General features: G+C 41.5%; 2 protein-coding genes across 7 annotated transcripts in view; both read right to left on the reverse strand.

Annotated features, from left to right (window-relative positions):
• Positions 1-11,596, reverse strand: part of ZNF227 (zinc finger protein 227) — a 43,012-nt gene extending 31,416 nt beyond the window's left edge. The window contains exons 1-4 of the mRNA XM_032614110.1: positions 11,395-11,596; positions 10,872-10,922; positions 8,504-8,549; positions 6,730-6,856 (exon numbers count right to left, since the gene is read on the reverse strand). The gene's annotated coding sequence lies outside the window, so the exon portion shown is untranslated. The remainder of the gene's footprint in view (positions 1-6,729; positions 6,857-8,503; positions 8,550-10,871; positions 10,923-11,394) is intronic.
• On the reverse strand, positions 525-16,699 carry LOC116744412 (zinc finger protein 226-like). Of its 6 annotated transcripts, XM_032614120.1 has the most exons (6): positions 11,395-11,599; positions 10,872-10,922; positions 8,504-8,549; positions 6,730-6,856; positions 6,015-6,087; positions 525-3,156 (listed from the first exon to the last, which is right to left on the reverse strand). In XM_032614120.1, exons 5-6 carry the CDS (start codon positions 6,085-6,087, stop codon positions 968-970), a joined length of 2,262 nt encoding a protein of 753 aa, XP_032470011.1. In that variant the 5' UTR covers positions 6,730-6,856; positions 8,504-8,549; positions 10,872-10,922; positions 11,395-11,599; the 3' UTR covers positions 525-967. The 6 variants fall into 6 exon arrangements, with proteins under 6 accessions (XP_032470011.1, XP_032470012.1, XP_032470013.1 ...); XM_032614121.1 differs by having other exon boundaries at positions 525-6,087; positions 6,730-6,853; positions 11,395-11,597; XM_032614117.1 differs by lacking the exon at positions 6,015-6,087 and having other exon boundaries at positions 966-3,156; positions 11,395-11,612.
• Between the last annotated feature and the right edge of the window lie 1,567 nt (positions 16,700-18,266).

Consider the following 18,266-nt stretch of genomic DNA (forward strand, 5'->3'; position numbering starts at 1 on the left):
ACTTAAACCTCTGCCTTGACATTCTTGATAAAAGGGTCAACAGTATGTTTTCTGTATTGCAAGATGAACAATCCATTTTCAGTAAGTCTATACTGTCACAAAAGATAACTGAATTTGTACTGTAAAAAATTAACAGAATATTAGACAAAATCCAAGATAAGATCCAACTAGAAGCGAGGCTGGGGGGAGACAAATGGAGCTAATCGTAACAGGATGATGCCACATTCATATTACAAATTGCAATACTGAGTGGTTTTCTAACACTTCAACTTTTTGTCTCCCTGAATTACTTTTAAGGCCACATTTAGGTTAACTGCTCTGAATACAAATTTTTATGAAATTCTGGAGGGGATTGCAACATAATTTTTTTTTTTTTTTTTTTTTTTGCGGTACGCCGGCCTCTCACTGTTGTGGCCTCTCCCGTTGCGGAGCGCAGGCTCAGCGGCCATGGCTCACGGGCCCAGCCGCTCCGCGGCATGTGGGATCTTCCCGGACCGGGGCACGAACCCGTGTCCCCTGCATCGGCAGGCGGACTCTCAACCACTGCGCCACCAGGGAAGCCCCGCAACATAATTTTCAAAAAGTTTTCCCTCATTAATTGGACAAATATCGAGCACCTACGAAGTAGATGACAATGTTCAGACTGTAGATTCAGAACAAACATCTCTGCATTCGTGGAGTTTATGTTGTAATGGGCATAAATTTTGGCACGTCCATCATACTTTTTTTGTACAAGGCCTGCTAAAACTCATACTAAGGCTTCTCCCCTAATATTTAATAGAGGTCAAAGTTCAAACTTACTACACCATTTACCAGGGTTCTCTGCTGTGTGGCCTCCTGACTACTGGGACATGTTGAGCTATGGTTGAAACACTGACTTTAGTGAAACAAATGATTTTTTCTTTTGAACTTGATGACTGGAAGAATTCACATGACACCTGGGTTGTTTTTTTTGTTTTTTTTTTAATCATTTTATGGAAATTTTTTCGTGTGTGGGCTCTCTGATGGTCTTACCACTCCTATCACTTTTATAGGATTTATCAGCAGCATGGATTCTGTGATGAATTGTTAGATTGGAGCGCCAACTGAAGCTCTTACCACAGGTCTCACACGTGTAAGGCTTCTCCCCTGTGTGCACTCTCTGATGAGACTGTAGCTGTGAAGACCGACTGAAGACCTTACTGCATCTGTCACATCTGTACGGCTTCTCTCCAGTATGGACACTCTGATGAAGCTGAAGACTTGAGGCCTGACTGAAGTGCTTCCCACACTCCCCACACTTATATGGTTTCTCTCCTGTGTGGACTCTCTGATGCATGTCGAGGTTCAGGCTCCACTTGAAACCCTTCCCACACTCCTCACATTTGTATGGCTTTTCCCCAGTATGGACTTTTTGATGGGCTTGAAGGTGTGAACTCCGACCGAAGCTCTTCCCACACTCTTCACATTTGAATGGTTTTTCTCCACTGTGGACTCTCTGATGGGCCAGAAGATTTGAGGCCTGTCTGAAGACTTTCCCACACTCCTCACAATTATACGGTTTCTCTCCGGTGTGGATTCTGCAATGAATTTTAAGATCTGCTCTACGACTGAATCCCTTCCCACACTCTTCACATTTGTATGGTTTCTCACCAGTATGGATCAACTTGTGGATCTGAAGTCGTGAACTCTGATTGAAGCCCTGCCCACACTCCTCACACCTGTAAGGTTTCTCTACACTGTGGGCCTTCTGATGGATTTGAAGATATGAACTCTGACTGAAGCCCTTCCCACATACCTCACATTTATAGGGCTTCTCCCCTGTGTGGACAACCAGATGAACTTGGTAATGGGAGTTCCTCCTGAAGCTCTTCCCACACTCGTTACATTTGTATGGTTTCTCTCCTGTATGGACTCTTTGATGTGCCTGAAGGTTTGAACTCAGAGTAAAGCCTTTACTACACACATTACATATGTATGATTTCTCTCCAGTGTGGACTCCCTGATGGGCCTGAAGACTTGAAGGCCGACTAAAGCCTTTCCCACATTCCTCACATTTGTAGGGTTTTTCTCCTGTGTGGACTCTCTGATGAATGTATAGATTTGAGCTACAAATGAAGCCCTTCCCACACTCCTCACATTTGTATGGTTTCTCTCCCGTATGGACTCTCTGATGGGACTGAAGGTGTGAATTCCGACTGAAGCTCTTATCACACTTGTCACATTTGAAAGGTTTCTCCCCAGTGTGGACTCTCTGATGGTCCTGAAGGTGAGAGGCCTGACTGAAGGCCCTCCCACACTCCTCACAATTGTAAGGTTTCTCTCCCGTGTGGACTTTACAATGAATAGTAAGTGCTGACCTACGACTGAAGCCTTTCCCACATTCCCCACATTTGAACGGTTTCTCTACAGTGTGGACTTTCTGAGGAGTCTGCAGCTGTGGGCTCTGACTGAACTCCTTGCCACACTCATCACACTCACTGTGTTTTCCTCCCACGTGAACTCTCTGATGAATATGAAGAACCGAGCCGTAACGGAAGCCTTTTCCACACTCACTGCACATATGAGACTTCTCTTTCGAGTGTAATCGCTGGTGAAGATCAAAGGTGGAGAGATCGGTGAAAGTTTCTTTACATTCATTACACTGGTAAGGTTTTTGTCCTGTGTGAATCATAGTATTCTGATCCAGTGTTGAAACCCTCATGCTATCTTTTCTATAATCACTGTAGCCATAAGATTTTTGATCCTTGTGTACTCCGTGAGCATCAAGGTGATGTGAAATCCAGCTGATGGTGTCAACATCCTCTTTACACTGACACAGTTTATTTTTCATGGAAATTTGCTGGTGTCTATTCTGATAATTCTGTGACTCAGTCAATGAAGTTTTCCTCCAAGAATCTTGGGCTCTCAAAGTGGCAAACCTTGGATTTCCAGTATTACTGGGATCACCTGCTTTATCATTTAATATATGGTTCTCATCTTCAGAAATTTGAATAGAGAGTCCTGCCCCAATCTGGCAGGGGGAATCAACTTGTTTGTGGAACTGACAACTATTTATCATGGAGTCTTGGCATCTGGTTAAGTCATTTGCAATTTGTTGCCAGATTTGCCGGCAGGAAAGCTCTTCACGTGATCCTCTGTCTTGAACGGCCCTCAACTCACTTTGATTGTTTTCTTCTATAAGGACAGAGAATTCAGAGATGTGGACACGTGAAAGCTTTGTTCAAAGGTTCAAGATTTTACACTTAAGACACAGTATGAGACTTTAATGAACCTCAGGATGGTTCAGCTTATCTTTCACATGACAAATGAAGTTCTCTGGTTTATATACTAACAGAAACCAAGAGATGGTCCATTAAACTCCTAAATACTTAGCATTAATGAAACCCATTTAAAACCAAATGACTACCATCTGACATACTATTTAAATCATCTTTCAAAAATTACATGTCATTCCTACCACAATACAGTCTCAATGAAGACAAGCATTTTGCTGTGCTCACAGCTTTAACAGTGCCTGGCAGTTAGTCAGGGCTCAAGAAATGCATGCACAGGTGAACTCAGTTTGATTTCTAGGATTCTCTACAATTCTGAATCCCAGGTTAAGTTTGAACCAAGTGAGAGAAGCGAAAGAGCTTTTGTAAGTCAGGTATCAGATACAGGAAAAGGACTAGAAAGTACAGTTTTGCTTAAGTTGAAAGGCTGCACCAGAGGTGGCAGTACACCAAGGGGGTTAGTGCTGAGGAAAATATGAAAGGTGCTAAAAATCGGGACTTCCTCGGTGGCGCAGTGGTTAATAATCTGCCTGCCAGTGCAGGGGACACAGTTTCGAGCCCTGGTCCGGAAAGATCCCACATGCCACGGAGCAACTAAGCCCGTGAGCCACAACTACTGAGCCTGCACTCTAGAGCCCGTGAGCCACAACTACTGAGTCCGTGTGCCACAACTACTGAAGCCCACATGCCTAGAGCCCGTGCTCTGCAATAAGGAAGCCACTGCAATGAGAAGCCTGCGCACCACAACAAAGAGCTGCTCCCACTCGCCACAACTAGAGAAAAGCCCATGTGCAGCAACGAAGACCCAATGCAACCAAAAATAAATTAATTAATTTTTAAAAAAGGTTATAAGAATCAGTGGGGGTAAAAAAAAGCATGAAGACCTATGCACTGGATCCTTCTGAGGCATTTGTGCTGCCTAATACGTTCCCACACTCCCCCTGCCAAGTAGGAGTCAAAATTTAGAGGCTAGGGAAGAATGCTGTCTCTTTAAAAACAGCATGGAAAATTTTTGGACACAGATACATAGGTCTTTAACAAGAATGAGTTCCAAAGTGAAGAATGGGGTTTATGAGTGAGCTGGGAATAAATTCCATAGCTTGTGAGAAGTATTGAGAAGAAACAGACTAGAAACTATTAAAGAATGATCAAAGCACTCAAGGTGACATTATCTAAAATGCCTTCTACAAGATACATACAAATGCGCACACACACATACACACACAGAGAAAATATTTGTAGAGCTAACAAAGATCGATTTCTTATTAGTGAGGTGGGCTTTGGAGGAAGCAAATGGGACGCATCGGGGCAAATCTTTTAAGGGAAAGGCTAACTCACCAGCTGGCTGTTTTCTGAGACCTGTTCTCCCCTGGTATAAAGGATAAGGAAATAGAATTTTCTTTCCTTCTATGGGAGAGCTACCTAAGAAGTAGACATAAGAATCCTCATTCAAAACAGTATTTCCGGGCTTCCCTGGTGGCGCAGTGGTTAAGAGTCCGCCTGCTGATGCAGGGAACACGGGTTCGTGCCCCAGTCGGGGAAGATCCCACGTGCCGTGGAGTGGCTGGGCCCGTGAGCCATGGCCGCTGAGCCTGCGCGTCCGGAGCCTGTGCTCCGCAACGGGAGAGGCCACACGGTGAGAGGCCCACGAACCACAAAAAAATAAGTAAATAAAATAAATTAAAAAAAAAAAAAAAACAAAAAAACAGTATTTCCTCCCCAAATGAATATGCTCTGCTACTAAGAGCTCAAGGAAAGTCACAGGGAAAGCATTTTACTCAGTTTGGTTATAATTACAGGTTCTATACATGTTTTTTGTGCAAGTTGATGAGGGCCAACTTGTACAGAAAGGCAAACACACACATACACACATCATGGGCACCTGAGAAGTTAGAATTAGGCTAGGAATTCATTTGAAGACAAAACAACATTTGGCAATATCCCTTATTCACTCAGATTTGTTCACCGCCTACTAGCTATTTTCATGGAAGGCTAATTTCTCTATCCATTAACTCATTCGTTTATTCAAGAAATATTTAAGAGTCCCTGTCATGTACCAAGACTATGCTAAGCACTGAGGCTAGTGAGCAATAAACATAACAGACCAAATTCCTCCTCCACTCCTGGATTAACCCTCCAGTGGAAGAAAGAGAGGTGAGAAACAGGTGAACAAAAATGTACATGAGTGAAACGCTTAGAGACAAAACAAAACAGGGCAGAGAGAGTAAGAAAGAGAGGACTGTATTTTTCATAGGGTGGTCAGAGGACAGCCCTCTCATCATCTTTAAGGTGACTGACTGAAAGAAGTAAAGAGGCCTAAAAGATTACAGGTGAAAGAGTATTCCAGGCAGAGAGAAGGACAAGGAAAACATTCTGTGGAGGAGCATCCTTTGCAGGTCTGGAAAAGACAGGGTAAGAGGGAGGAGAGGTGGTGTATTCAGGGAGGTGGTGGGGAATGAACAACAACCCACAGAAGACTCTAGAAGCCACTTTAATTGGTTTTTATTCTAAGTAAAAGAAGCCACAAGAGAATTTTGAAACAAGAACATAACCTGACTTAAAGTTACAAAAGATCACTTTGCCACTTAAAGAACAAACTGTGGGAGGAGAAGGGTGGGAACAGGTGACCAGTACAAAGACTATGCAATAATCCTGGAAAGAGATTTCCAACTGGGACCAGGTGATGGACAGCACAGGGCTGGTGAGAAGCAAAACAGATAGCGAGCTAACCACAAGAACTCACAACTGCTTGGTTCTTACCTAAATTTCTATCTGCGTTGCTGAATTCATCAACCAAAGCCTCTCTTCTCTTTCTATATGTTTTGTATCTCATCTGAAGAATGAGAACATGCAAAGTCACAAGTTAACATGAACGGGCTAGAGCTAAAGTTTACTAGAAATTTGAGTTCCAACTGCATATTCAAGATATTGAAAGCCGTGCTTTTCAAACTTTGTATCATGACCCATTGAAGAAACAGCATTTATTTCACAACCTAGATACACACGTAGAAGTATACATTACTACAACAAACCTTGAATGACCTATTTCTAACCAATGTCTATTTTCATGAAATCTCTTCCCACTGGTTCTCACACCACTCATGCCATTGCCCACAGTTTTTGCTGCAATGTGTTGTACTCTTCCTAAGAAACTCTGATATTTTCTATACTATTTTATTTCATTAAAAAATCACACGTAGGGCTCAATAAATTGGCTTTATAATCCACTAATGGCAGGGAGGGAAATCTGAAAAAGAATACACAAGGTACAACAACATACTGTCGATTTACAGTTCTTTTACAAAATAAATGAAAAGGACCTGAAACACACTGTTTAGAAAGACCAAAGACATCCTCTCGTGTCCCACAGGAATTGTAAAAGTCAGGTCCCCAAACTCAGGGAACCATCTCAAAAGGCCCAAAGCCTTGAAACACCAAGGTCACAAAGACACTCGCAGAGAAAGGCTGTCCTCACCCACTGAGACCAGGTTCCGGAAGTTTTCCACCATCACATCCTGGTACAGCTTCCTCTGGGCCGAGTCCAGCAGCCCCAGCTCCTCCTCTGTGAAGGCCACGGCCACGTCCTTGAAAGTCACCGCCTCCTACGACAAACACCACCACCTCAATCTTATACCCAGTGGCCAGTGGAAGAGGGGCAGCCCCGAGGAGAGGAGGAGGGTGGGAAGTTGCTCCGGCTCCTGTGCGGTGTGCAGACTCCCCAGCACCCCCTCCTTCCATCCTGCCAATGCCACACACTGACTTTCCTCAGCCTCACCAGACGTGCGGCTATGAAACAGAAAGCTTTGTGTATTTACCTGGGGCTCTCAGACAACTCATAAGTAAACTCCCTAGAATTCTAACCACTGGATCCTGAACTAAAAAGCTTTCACTTTTTAATAATTATTGCCAAGCGCCCCAGAAACAGTTACCAATTTAGTCCCGGCAGTATTTGATGGCACCTGCTTTCTCACTGAGGTGGGAACCAGCTGAGAAGGAGTGTTATAGGTGGAAATTAACCAAAAGGCCATGCCAGGTCTCTGAATGAAAACTCTCTTTCCCCGTTTGTCTTTTGCTTGAATGCAATACTCTGACTCCAGACCCTTGGTTTTCTGGGTGAGTCTGAGTTGGTTCCTCCTTTTTTCACAACCCCTATTCTTTATATTTAAAACAAAGATGAAACCAAGCACCTCTTTATACAATTGTTCTGAGGTGTCTATGCAGTGACAAGTGCTTTAAGTACCACTGGACTTTTTAAACTAAGGCCATGTATTACTCTGATTAGAAAAAAAAATAAGATGGAAAAAGAAACAAACCAGTAAATAAAATACACAAAGGGTCTGACTCAAACATGAGGAAGACTGAATCTAACTCTGGTCATGAGAAAACTTCTAACAATACGTTATTTTTTCTGCGTGAAGCAGCAGTTTGATCCTGCTGTGCTGTGCTGTGCTGTGCTGTATTTGGATATTCTACCAAAAAACATCCAAGGCACCACATATAAAACATACCTCTTCAATTCTGAATACCTAAACCTAGTATGTTAAGGGCAAAAAGAGGCAATATTCTTCAGAACAGATATTTTGGTAAAAAGGTTAAATCAGGAACACTGTCACTGTAGTGTTCCTAAAACAGTAAAAATCTTTAAATGTCTGTGAATAAAGAATAGTTTAAAAAATAGGTGTATAAGTTTGTGGGAACATGATAAAGCAATTAAAAGTGAATGTTAGCTAGTATTAAATGAAAAAAACAATTTAAAACTGTATCTATGTTATAAATACACAGCTATGAATACATATGATGAGGAGATTACAGAAATATAAAAGCAGCTAATTTGTAAGCAGGTAAGCAGTAAAGTGGAAGATGTCCTTCATTTCCCTTAATTTTTCTTTTACTTGTGAAATAAAAAAATGATGAAATAAAACAAAAATTAAAACCGAAACCAATTAAATGTAACAGAAATTTTTTAAAAAGCACACATGGCATACTCAGGTCCTCATATGCTTAGACTCTCCTTGAAAGAGAAAAATCCATATGGAACTATACCTAATATTTTGTAATAACCTATAAGAGAAAAGAATCTGAAAATATATGTGTATGTATATGTAACTGAATCACTTTGCTGTACACCTGAAATTAACACAACATTGTAAATCAACTATACTCCAATCAAAAAAAAAAGAGGAAAACCTGTGTCCAGTCTGAGTACAAAAATGGCGTTTTTAACAGCAAGAAAGGCAAGCTCTACTCACCTGGAATGTGCTCATTTTCTCTCTCCTTCTGGGGAAGTGCAGAGTCCTAGCAAGACAGACAGGGAAAGAAGAAAGAAGTCAATGGAAACTGGTTAAAAAAAAAAAAGTCACTAACCCACGTGGTGCTCATTGTGAATTACCAAGGCTCCCAGTCCTCGGGGTGGCTACAGCTGATTATGCTTGATGAGCAGAGCCCCACACGGATACCAGATGCCCCCGTGACCCCTTTCAGTGGCTGTGTGAGGAATGACCTGCCCATCCACACACAGTGGCCCCCTCACAGTGTGCCTGCAGCTTCCACAGTAGTCATTCTTATTCTGGGTATGGTGTAAACAGAGACCATGTAAGTAAGAGTAGGTTTTGGAGTCAATATGCATGGGTTGTGATCAGGCTACGCCATTCACTAGCAGTGTCATCCTGGGCAAGTTATTAACATCTCTTCGCCTCAGTTCTGTCATCTGCAGGTGGGGGAGAACAATAGCATCCACCTCGTGAGATCGTTGAAAGGTAGAAAGCTCTGAGAATACCATCGTCAGGGTTTCTTATTTCTTAGCAACTGCGGTGAAGCAGATGATATTTTAGTTAGAAATTATCCTTAGAGATGTGATTTCTACCAGCAGAACACTGTCAGACATGTGGAGGTCACAGTTGTTGCCCTGTTATGTGAGAGTCTTTAGACTTCTGAAAAGCTCTGCTTGTCTTCCTAAAGATTTTGTTACTGCAACAACAATATTTAAATTGACGTGGACAACTTTTTACAAAAGGTATAAAAATACGTTGTTTCTTTTTAAACAGGAAGTACCGTTTTGACAATTATGCACAGAGGTAAAGAGAACTAATAAAAGCCAGGATTCTGCAACAACAATAAAAAATAGTTTGACAGTCCATACCTAATTCAAATTAACAGAGACAGGAATCTGAATTGTAATTATATCATAATAAATATAGGAAAGTTTAAGAAATAAATGGGAGTTTAACAAATAAGTGGATAAGAATCAAGTGGATAAGACTCCACATTCTCAATGCAGGGGGCCGGGGTTCGATCTAGTACAAAAGATGGCAATGATTCCACTCCCCAAAGCCTGGGAGAGATATATCTTCACAACTTCTAATGACCTGCATTTTGACTCTACACTTGCTAGCTGTCTTCTGCTCAATTCAGGATTTTGAAAGGGGCCCTGACAGTTGACAATAACTAGTTGGGGAATAAAATCATTGGACTAATTAAGTAGGGCTTTGGTGAATCCAGCTCAGTTTTATCTGTGACACCCAGCAGGGTCAATTTGCTCGGCCTCAGTTTCCAGAAAAGACCCTCTCTTGGGCTTCTCGAATTTTCACGTGCATGTGAATTACTGCGGGATCTTGTTGGAACGCAGCCTCCTGGGCCCCCTATGCAGAAATTATAAATCAGAAGGTCTTGAATGGGGCTCAAGGCTGGATTTCTATCCAAGTGACGCCAGTGCCGCTGGTTTGTGGACCACAATTTGAGTAGCACTGCAGTGTAACATCAGTCCCACACAAAACAGCCTCCACTACACAGAAACATACACAAGGAGTAACCAGACAAAAAGGCACTAAAACATTAACAACTGTTATCTTTACAACCTAAAGTTATAGATAATTAAAATTCTTCTTTATGTATTTATCCGCATTTTTCCATAATGATTATACTATTTCTATGACATACATATTATTTGAAATAAAATAAATGACCCAGTTGAGAAAACTATCTTAAAAACTCATAAAATAGGGCTTCCCTGGTGGCGCAGTGGTTGAGAGTCCGCCTGCCGATGCAGGGGACACGGGTTCGTGCCCCGGCCCAGGAAGATCCCACATGCCGCAGAGCGGCTAGGTCCAGTGAGCCATGGCCGCTGAGCCTGCGCATCTGGAGCCTGGGCGTCCGGAGCCTGTGCTCCACAACAGGAGAGGCCACAACAGTGAGAGGCCCGCATACCACAAAAAAAAAACCTCATAAAATAGCCTAAATCTTGCTCTCAAGGTCCCAACCTACTTTCATGATATGATTCTAGCCAGTACCCTATGCTCAAAGAGAATATACCAAAGGGATTAGCAAACTCAGGTGCTGGACTCAAACTGCCTGGGTCCCAACCCCAGCTCTGCCTCCTACCATCCGGGGGAGGATGGGCCAACAGGGTTGTGTTCCCTGCCCCCATCTCCTCATCGTTAAAGTAGAGAAAACAGCAGTACCAATTCACAGAGCCACTGCCTGATGGAAATGTGTTCATTTGCATAAAGCTTTTAGAATGGAAATTAGTGACCAAGGCTCAGTTATAATCGTTACCCACGTCCCATACGTTCTACAATTTATATGAACATCATAAGTAGAAGAATGCCAAGTCCTACTCACGTAGGGCTCTGTTGCCTCTTCCTCCGTGCAGTGCTTTTTGAGAAGTCAGGGCTGGAGAAGGAAAGGAGACTGTGAAATACCAGGGCTGTGTTTCCATCCCCAATAATTCATACCGCAGCCCCTTCCGCCCCCGTACCAGCTAGAAGTCCTCTCCTTCCAAAACAAGCCAGGAGTCCAGGACAATTCAGCTTCCTGGGCTCACAGAATCCCGCTGCGAAATGGGTGCCTCCCTTATTAGAGTAGTATTAATAACAACAATGTATCAGGTAGTTGTAGACCTTTTACTTGTGCTATCTCGTTTTTTCTCACAACAGTATATTAAGAAAGCATTCCTTTTTTCCCCCTTTTACCGAACAGCAACGGAGGCACAGAGGAGTTAAGCAACTCACCCAATGTGCTCGTATGAAGTGGTAGGGCTAGCTCATACGTGGGGGACGGGGTCAGGTAAGGGGTGAAGAAAACCGGGGAGACCCTCAAACCCCAGGAGGCACGACCTGAGCCCACCCCATCCCGAGTACGTTACCAAACGCAAAGAAGCTCCGCCCGGGGGACGTATATCACCACTCTAGGTCCTCAAACCTCCGCTTTTAGCCGCTCCTCCTCTTTCTCCACAAATGAAAGGTCTGGAAAGGTTGGCCCCAGGCGCATGTCGAGGAAGCTTGAATGGGTCGTGAAGAGCCGACCTGAAACACCATAATCAGGCAAAAGATGGCTGCTACGTTGGCCTCCTGGGGCGGAAGTGCCTGCGACTAACCCGGAGCTCCTGGACCACATTTCCCAGAATTCCGCGGGGAAACGTTTACAGCGAGGCGTTACTGTAGCTGCAGTATATGGGACTACACGAGTTTACGAGCTCTGGACTACATGTCCCAGAATGCAAGGGTGGGTGCGGGTGTGTCTACCGGCACGAGCTCTGGACTACATGTCCCACAAGGAAGGGTGTGTGTGTGTGTGTGTGTGTGTGTGTGTGTGTGTGTGTGTGTGTGTGTGTGTGTGTGTGTGTGTGTGTGTGTGTGTGTGTGTGTGTGTGTGTGTGTGTGTGTGTGTGTGTGTGTACACGTCTACTGTGTCGGCCTCAGAAGAGTGTAGATTCTGTTCATTGAAAGGCGTACAAGCTCAGTAGAATTTTGGACGTCTTCAAGAGGCTAAGCGACATAAAGGCATTACCAGCTACAGACGCTTCCTGGTAAACCCCAAAGAGCTTCACCATTGGAATAAGGGGAGAAGGAAGCTGGGCTTTCTTTGGCAGGGACTGAAGCCAAACGCCAAAACACCTCATTCCCTGAAATTGTGTAAAGGTGAACGTGTTTTGTTAGTATCTTACAACCCGTGCAGAAGCAAGTGAAAATCCTTTCTAGAGACAGACATCAACATCCTAGGTCTCAAGTTATTTCTGTAATTATAAAATCTGTGACATTGATATTTGACCAAGTGAACTTTAAGGAGGAAAAAAAAGCATTACTTGACATACGGAGGGACACTTCACAGTCATAAAAGTTTCAAGTTATCAGAAACTAATAACTTCAGCTCATACTTTATAAAGCAAAAATTGACAGAACCATGAAGAGAAACATTCAAATTCATAATTGGATCTGGAGATTTTAACACATATATAGAGGGAAATGTTGAGCCTCAAAAGCATATATTAAAGTAGAAAGGAAGTTGAAAATTGATTCGGAAAACATCCATCTCAGGAAGTTAATAAATGAATAATAAAACTGAAGAAGGCAGATGGAAAAAAATAAGATCAGATTAATGAAATACAAAACAAAATAAAGTAGATCTCACACACACCCACAAAAACAAAAATTAAACAAAAAACGAAACAAAAAAGATCATCCATGGTATAAACAAAGATTTTTCCAAAAATTTGTTCCAAATTCTTTCAGGAAAATATCCTCCAAGAACTATTCCTGACTTAAGCCAACATAGCACACAGGATTTCTTTCCACTACAAGTAAATTGAAATCTCGGATATAGAATGATGAAATATGGTAACATGATTAAAAGTTTTATTCACCTCCTGTTCCCTATGGCACCCTCCACTCCCTTCTCTACCCCGTAAGCTACCATTCTAATTTGTTTGATGTGTTTTCTTTTGGGTGTGTTCTTGTGCAAAATGTGCACTTGTGTATATTTTCAATTTATATAAATAATATTGTGTCATAAAATTCATTCTGGTGTTTATTTCCTTCATTCAGGAGTATATTTTTAAGATTCACCCATCCATCTGTTTCGTAGAATTCCACTTTCTGCACCCACATTTTACCTGTACTCTTCCAACTGCCACACCAATAACAATAAAATAAACATCTTCTTACATTTCTGTTTATAGACGTATCTGAGAATTTCTTTGGAATACATACCCGAGTGAAATTATTTCATAGCAAATGTGTATACTTTAATAATATAGCCAGATTGACCTCCTGAATGGCTACACCAAGTCCAGATTACCAAGAGTTGCACGTCAGGTTTTTGTGCAACCACTTACCTTCATTTGGACGACTCATCACCCTGTTTTGCTAGTGTATTAAATGTATAGTAGTATCTTTAGTTAAATTTCTCTGATTTCAAATAAGTTTGATCTTTTTTTCAAATGCTTGGTAGCTTCATCTATAAATGTCTACTTAAACCTTCTGCCCCATTTTCTAATGTGGATGCTATCATTTTCTTCCTCATTTCTATTACATATTCTGATTATTAATACCTTTTCAGTTTTACCAATTACAAGTATCCTTTCCTAATTGGGCACGTGTTTCTAACATTTTTCTATTGTGTTCTTCATGGAATAGAAATCTTTAATTATAAAATATAAGATAATAAAAAAATAATTTCTTAATATCTGTGCTTCTGAAACTCCTCAGATGAAAAAATATATTTCTACCTTTTAAAAATTAACTTTCTAGACTTACCTTTCACATGTAGGTCCTTTAAATATTTTGGAGTCTATTTATGTACATTTTATTACATGGGATCCACTTTAATTTTTCTCCAAGAGAAATTCTTAAAAATAATGATATTCATGGCTTGAAGATTCAATATTACAAAGATATCAGCAATCCCCAAAATGATCTATAGGTTCAATCAAACCCCAATAAAAATATCAGCATTTTTTCCCTTGGAGATTGATGAGATGTTTATAAATATTATGTGGAAAAGCAAAGAGCTAAAAGAAGAGCTGGGACAATCTGAAAGAAGAATGAAAAGAAAGATATTAGTCACATTAAATCTTACTATAAATCTACAATATAAGATAGTCTGGTGTTTGCTCAAGGATAGACAAGATAATAGACATCAAAATCCATGTTGAAACAGACATTATAACAACGTGTAAAAAGAAAACACTGCAAGGAGTTCCCTGGTGGTCTAGTGGTTAGGATTCAGCGCTTTCACTGTGGTGACCCTGGTTCAATCCCTGGTCGGGGAACTGAGATCCTGCAAGCCACGCAGCACGGCCAAAAGAAAAAAGAAAGAGAACACTGCAGCAGAGAGGGAAAAGTCTTGTTAATACAGTTGATCCTTGAACTAGGGTTGAAGGGGGTTGGGGGTGCCAACCCTCTGCTAAGTTGAAAATCCAAGTATAACTTATAGTCAGTCCTCTGTACGTACATGGTTTCTCCATAATCGGCAATTCTGCATCTGAGGATTCAACCAACCTTGGATCGTGTAGTAGTGCAGTATTTACTATTGAAAAAAATCCTCGTATAAGTGCACTTGTGTAGTTTAAACCCATGTTGTCCAAGGGTCAACTATTGGTTCTCAGTCAGCTGGATATCCATATGGGAAAATATTAATCATTACAGCATAGGATACAAAAATATAAATTCCAGAAGATCTGCAGACTTAAATTTGAAATGTAAACAATGATGCTTTAGGAAAGAAACGTAAGATAACAGCCTTTTTGCCTTGGAGTAGGAAGAATTTCTTAAGACCAAAAAAATCACAAACCGTGAAAGAAAAAATCGGAAAATTGGACTATTTTAAGGTTAAGAAACACTGTAAATCCAAACGCACCACTAATGGGCCAAAAGTGAGAGATATTTTAAAAACATCTACGGAATAAAAGACTCAGATGCATCCCTCATGCCCATGCATTCTTCAAGGGTCAACTGTATCTACCAAAGTTGAACATATACCCTATAACCCTTTGGTTCCACCCACAGAAATATCCCTCAAACAAGTGCACAAGGCACGTTCTAGGTTGCTCACATCACCACTAACTGTGATAGCGAAGAATGGGAAAGTACCCAATACCCACCAATAATGGGATTAATAAATAGATGTTGATATGTTACACACTGCAATAATATCCACCAATGAAAATGAATCAAAGTTATCCACTCCCAACAATATGGATAAATGTCATGGATATACTGTTGAGCAAATGAAGCCAACACAAAATAGTACCTATTACATGACTCCATTTACATAAAGTACAAAATAGGCTAAGTGAATCTACACCATTACAAATTAGTGGCTACCATATGGAAAGGAAGGTTACTAGAAAGAGCCAAAAAGGGATGTTTCTAGGGTTTGGGGGTTGTCCTGGTCGTCCAAGAACTAGATGGCAAAGTGCTGAGAAAGACTTTAATGAACAAATATTTTATTAGGGAAAACATCGGAGAGAAAATGGCAGGGGGCTCTGGGAGGCTGGCAGAACTGAGCTCATGGTGCAAGTCTGACCCTGAGTGAAGATTTGGAAGAAAGATTTGGTAAATCATCCTAGACTGCCTTGTAATTTAAGTAAAATCCTTCAAGGCTGTCAGGGAGTCCTTGAAAAAAGGTCACTGGACAGAGGAATCCTGGTCTCCAAGAAATGGCCTGCCTTAGGATCCCTGCTGTGTTGACTAGGAGCAATCGGGGCAAGACTGGCCTCCATGCGAACGTGGTGACGGATTTAAGAGCAGCAGCTGGGACCTTTGGTCAGTTATGCTCCCTGTGGTCATAACTGTGAAATAGGAGACTCTCAACTTGGATGCTTCCTTGTGAAAAGATGTGGTTGTTTATTTCTGTCAGTAATAATACTGAAGCAACGTTGCGTCCTTCTCACTACATCGTATCCCAGAGATCTAAAATGTTGGTTTGTTCTGTTATTGATAATGTTCATCTCTTGGCTAAGGTAGTGTTCACCAAATTTATACCTACTGTATTTCCTGTTGTGATTAATACTACTTTGTGGAGAGATATTTTGGGTTTTGTAGCATCCTGTTCCTCATAAACTTTCAACCAGTAGTTTTATAATTCATTGATTATCCTTGCCAGAACCTATAATTCCTATAATGGCTGTAAATAATGATTTTTACATTACATCATTCCTTCTATATATTTATGGCTTGGCATGCGATTATGAGAGCCCTTCCTTCCCTCCCTTTCTCTTTTTTATTCATATTCTGTATAATTATTTATTTTATGTTCAAATTGCTCAGATTTACCCAGTGTGAGTCTCTTCAAACTGGATCTTTTTACATGTCCCACCACTCTTTCCTACTTTCTGGCACAGCAAATTTTCTCCAGGATCATTCTATACTTTCCTTGCTCCAGCCCTGAAATAGAAACGTGGCTATACATGCTCATATACACCACATACACGTGTGTGTTTGTATGTCCTCACACTTCCATATCTACTTCTGTAAATACCTAGCACGTGCACTCACTCCCTCTCTCTCTATAGATGGATGGACGGATGGATGGATGGATAGACAGATCTATATAAATAACTTATGGTCCGACTTCCATATGCGTGGTTCCTCTGTATCTGCAATTCTGCAACCATGGGTTCAACCAACCACAGATCACGTAGTACTGTAGTAATTACTATTTAAAAAAAACGCTGCTGGGCTTCCCCGGTGGCGCAGTGGTTGAGAGTCCGCCTGTCGATGCCGGGGACACGGGTTCGTGCCCCGGTCCGGGAAGATCCCACGTGCCGCGGAGCGGCTGGGCCCGTGAGCCATGGCCGCTGGGCCTGCGCGTCCGGAGCCTGTGCTCCGCAACGGGAGAGGCCACAACAGTGAGAGGCCCGCGTACCGCAAACAAACAAACAAAAAAACACTGCATATAAGTGGACCTGCCCAGTTCAAACCCATACTGTTCAAGGGTCAACTGTAACTTGCTAAATAAAGCCCTTTATCCAACTATACTAAAAATACCACCATTGGTCTGAGTATGGAATGGCATCCAAACCTGCTTCGTCCTTACTGGTTCCCCATGCAGAGGGTCCTCTGCTATTATGCTCAGTTCCCTCCTCATGCACATCTTTTCAACAAGAGAAACTTTTTTTTTTTTTTTAACCTCCACAATGTAGGTATATCCACTTTTGTTTCTAGCTCCAAGATTTTCCCTCTCCCTATTACGGATCTGTAGTTAAAGCACAGCATAAATAATAAAGCTTCAATTGTTGAAACTCATCAATTTTTCTGTGTACGCAAAATAATCTGAGAATTGTTTTGTTTTTGAAATTGGCTTCCAGAGTTCATACCGTAATTTCGATCTTACATGCCTTATGACAATATAGAACAATCATATTATGAGGTCTTAACTGCAAGGGATAATTATTTAGTACTTTCTCAAACTCTAACGTAATAATTTCCTGCTTTGGCAATATTCACTATTCAATGAAAAAAATATAACATGAAGTTATAAAACGGAAAAATACCACAAAATGCTCCTTGCTTAGGAAAACCACTCTGGAAGAGTATCCCTTTACACATGATCTTATGCATGTACACATACATGTACGCACGCGCACACATACACAAACACTAACAAAGATTTATGGTTGATTATACTATGAAGGCTACAATCTGTGATCTCTCAAAGCCCATATTGTGTATCTCCTGCCATTATGGTATCTGTCATAATTTTCTTTTTTTTAATAAAATTATTTATTTATTTTTGACTGTGTGGGGTCTTCGTTGCTGCGTGCGGGCTTTCCCTAGTTGCAGTGAGTGTGGGCTACTCCTCGTTGTGGTGCGCGGGCCTCTCATTGCAGTGGCTTCTCTTGTTGCGGAGCACAGGCTCTAAACACATAGGCTTCAGTAGTTGTGGCACAAGGCCCCAGTAGTTGTGGCGCACGGGCTTAGTTGCTCCACAGCATGTGGGATCTTCCTGGACCAGGGCTCGAATCCATGTCCCCTGCATTGCCAGGCGAATTCTTAGCCACTGCACCACCAGGGAAGTTCCTGTCATCATTTTAATGGCTTCAGATTAATATAGGAATATATCAAAACTCAAATTCTTACAGCTGTACACTAATTTCCATTAAAAAATTCAGTGACATCATTGAGGTGGTGCTCATTTTTTGATATTTTAATCTCATAATCAATAACTTCCAATTATGATTTCTAGATCAAAGGGATGTACAATCTAATATATTCTGATATATACTCCTTTCCTGAA

The sequence above is a fragment of the Phocoena sinus genome, chromosome 19 (assembly GCF_008692025.1).
Source record: "Phocoena sinus isolate mPhoSin1 chromosome 19, mPhoSin1.pri, whole genome shotgun sequence".
Taxonomy (NCBI): Eukaryota; Metazoa; Chordata; class Mammalia; order Artiodactyla; family Phocoenidae; genus Phocoena; species Phocoena sinus.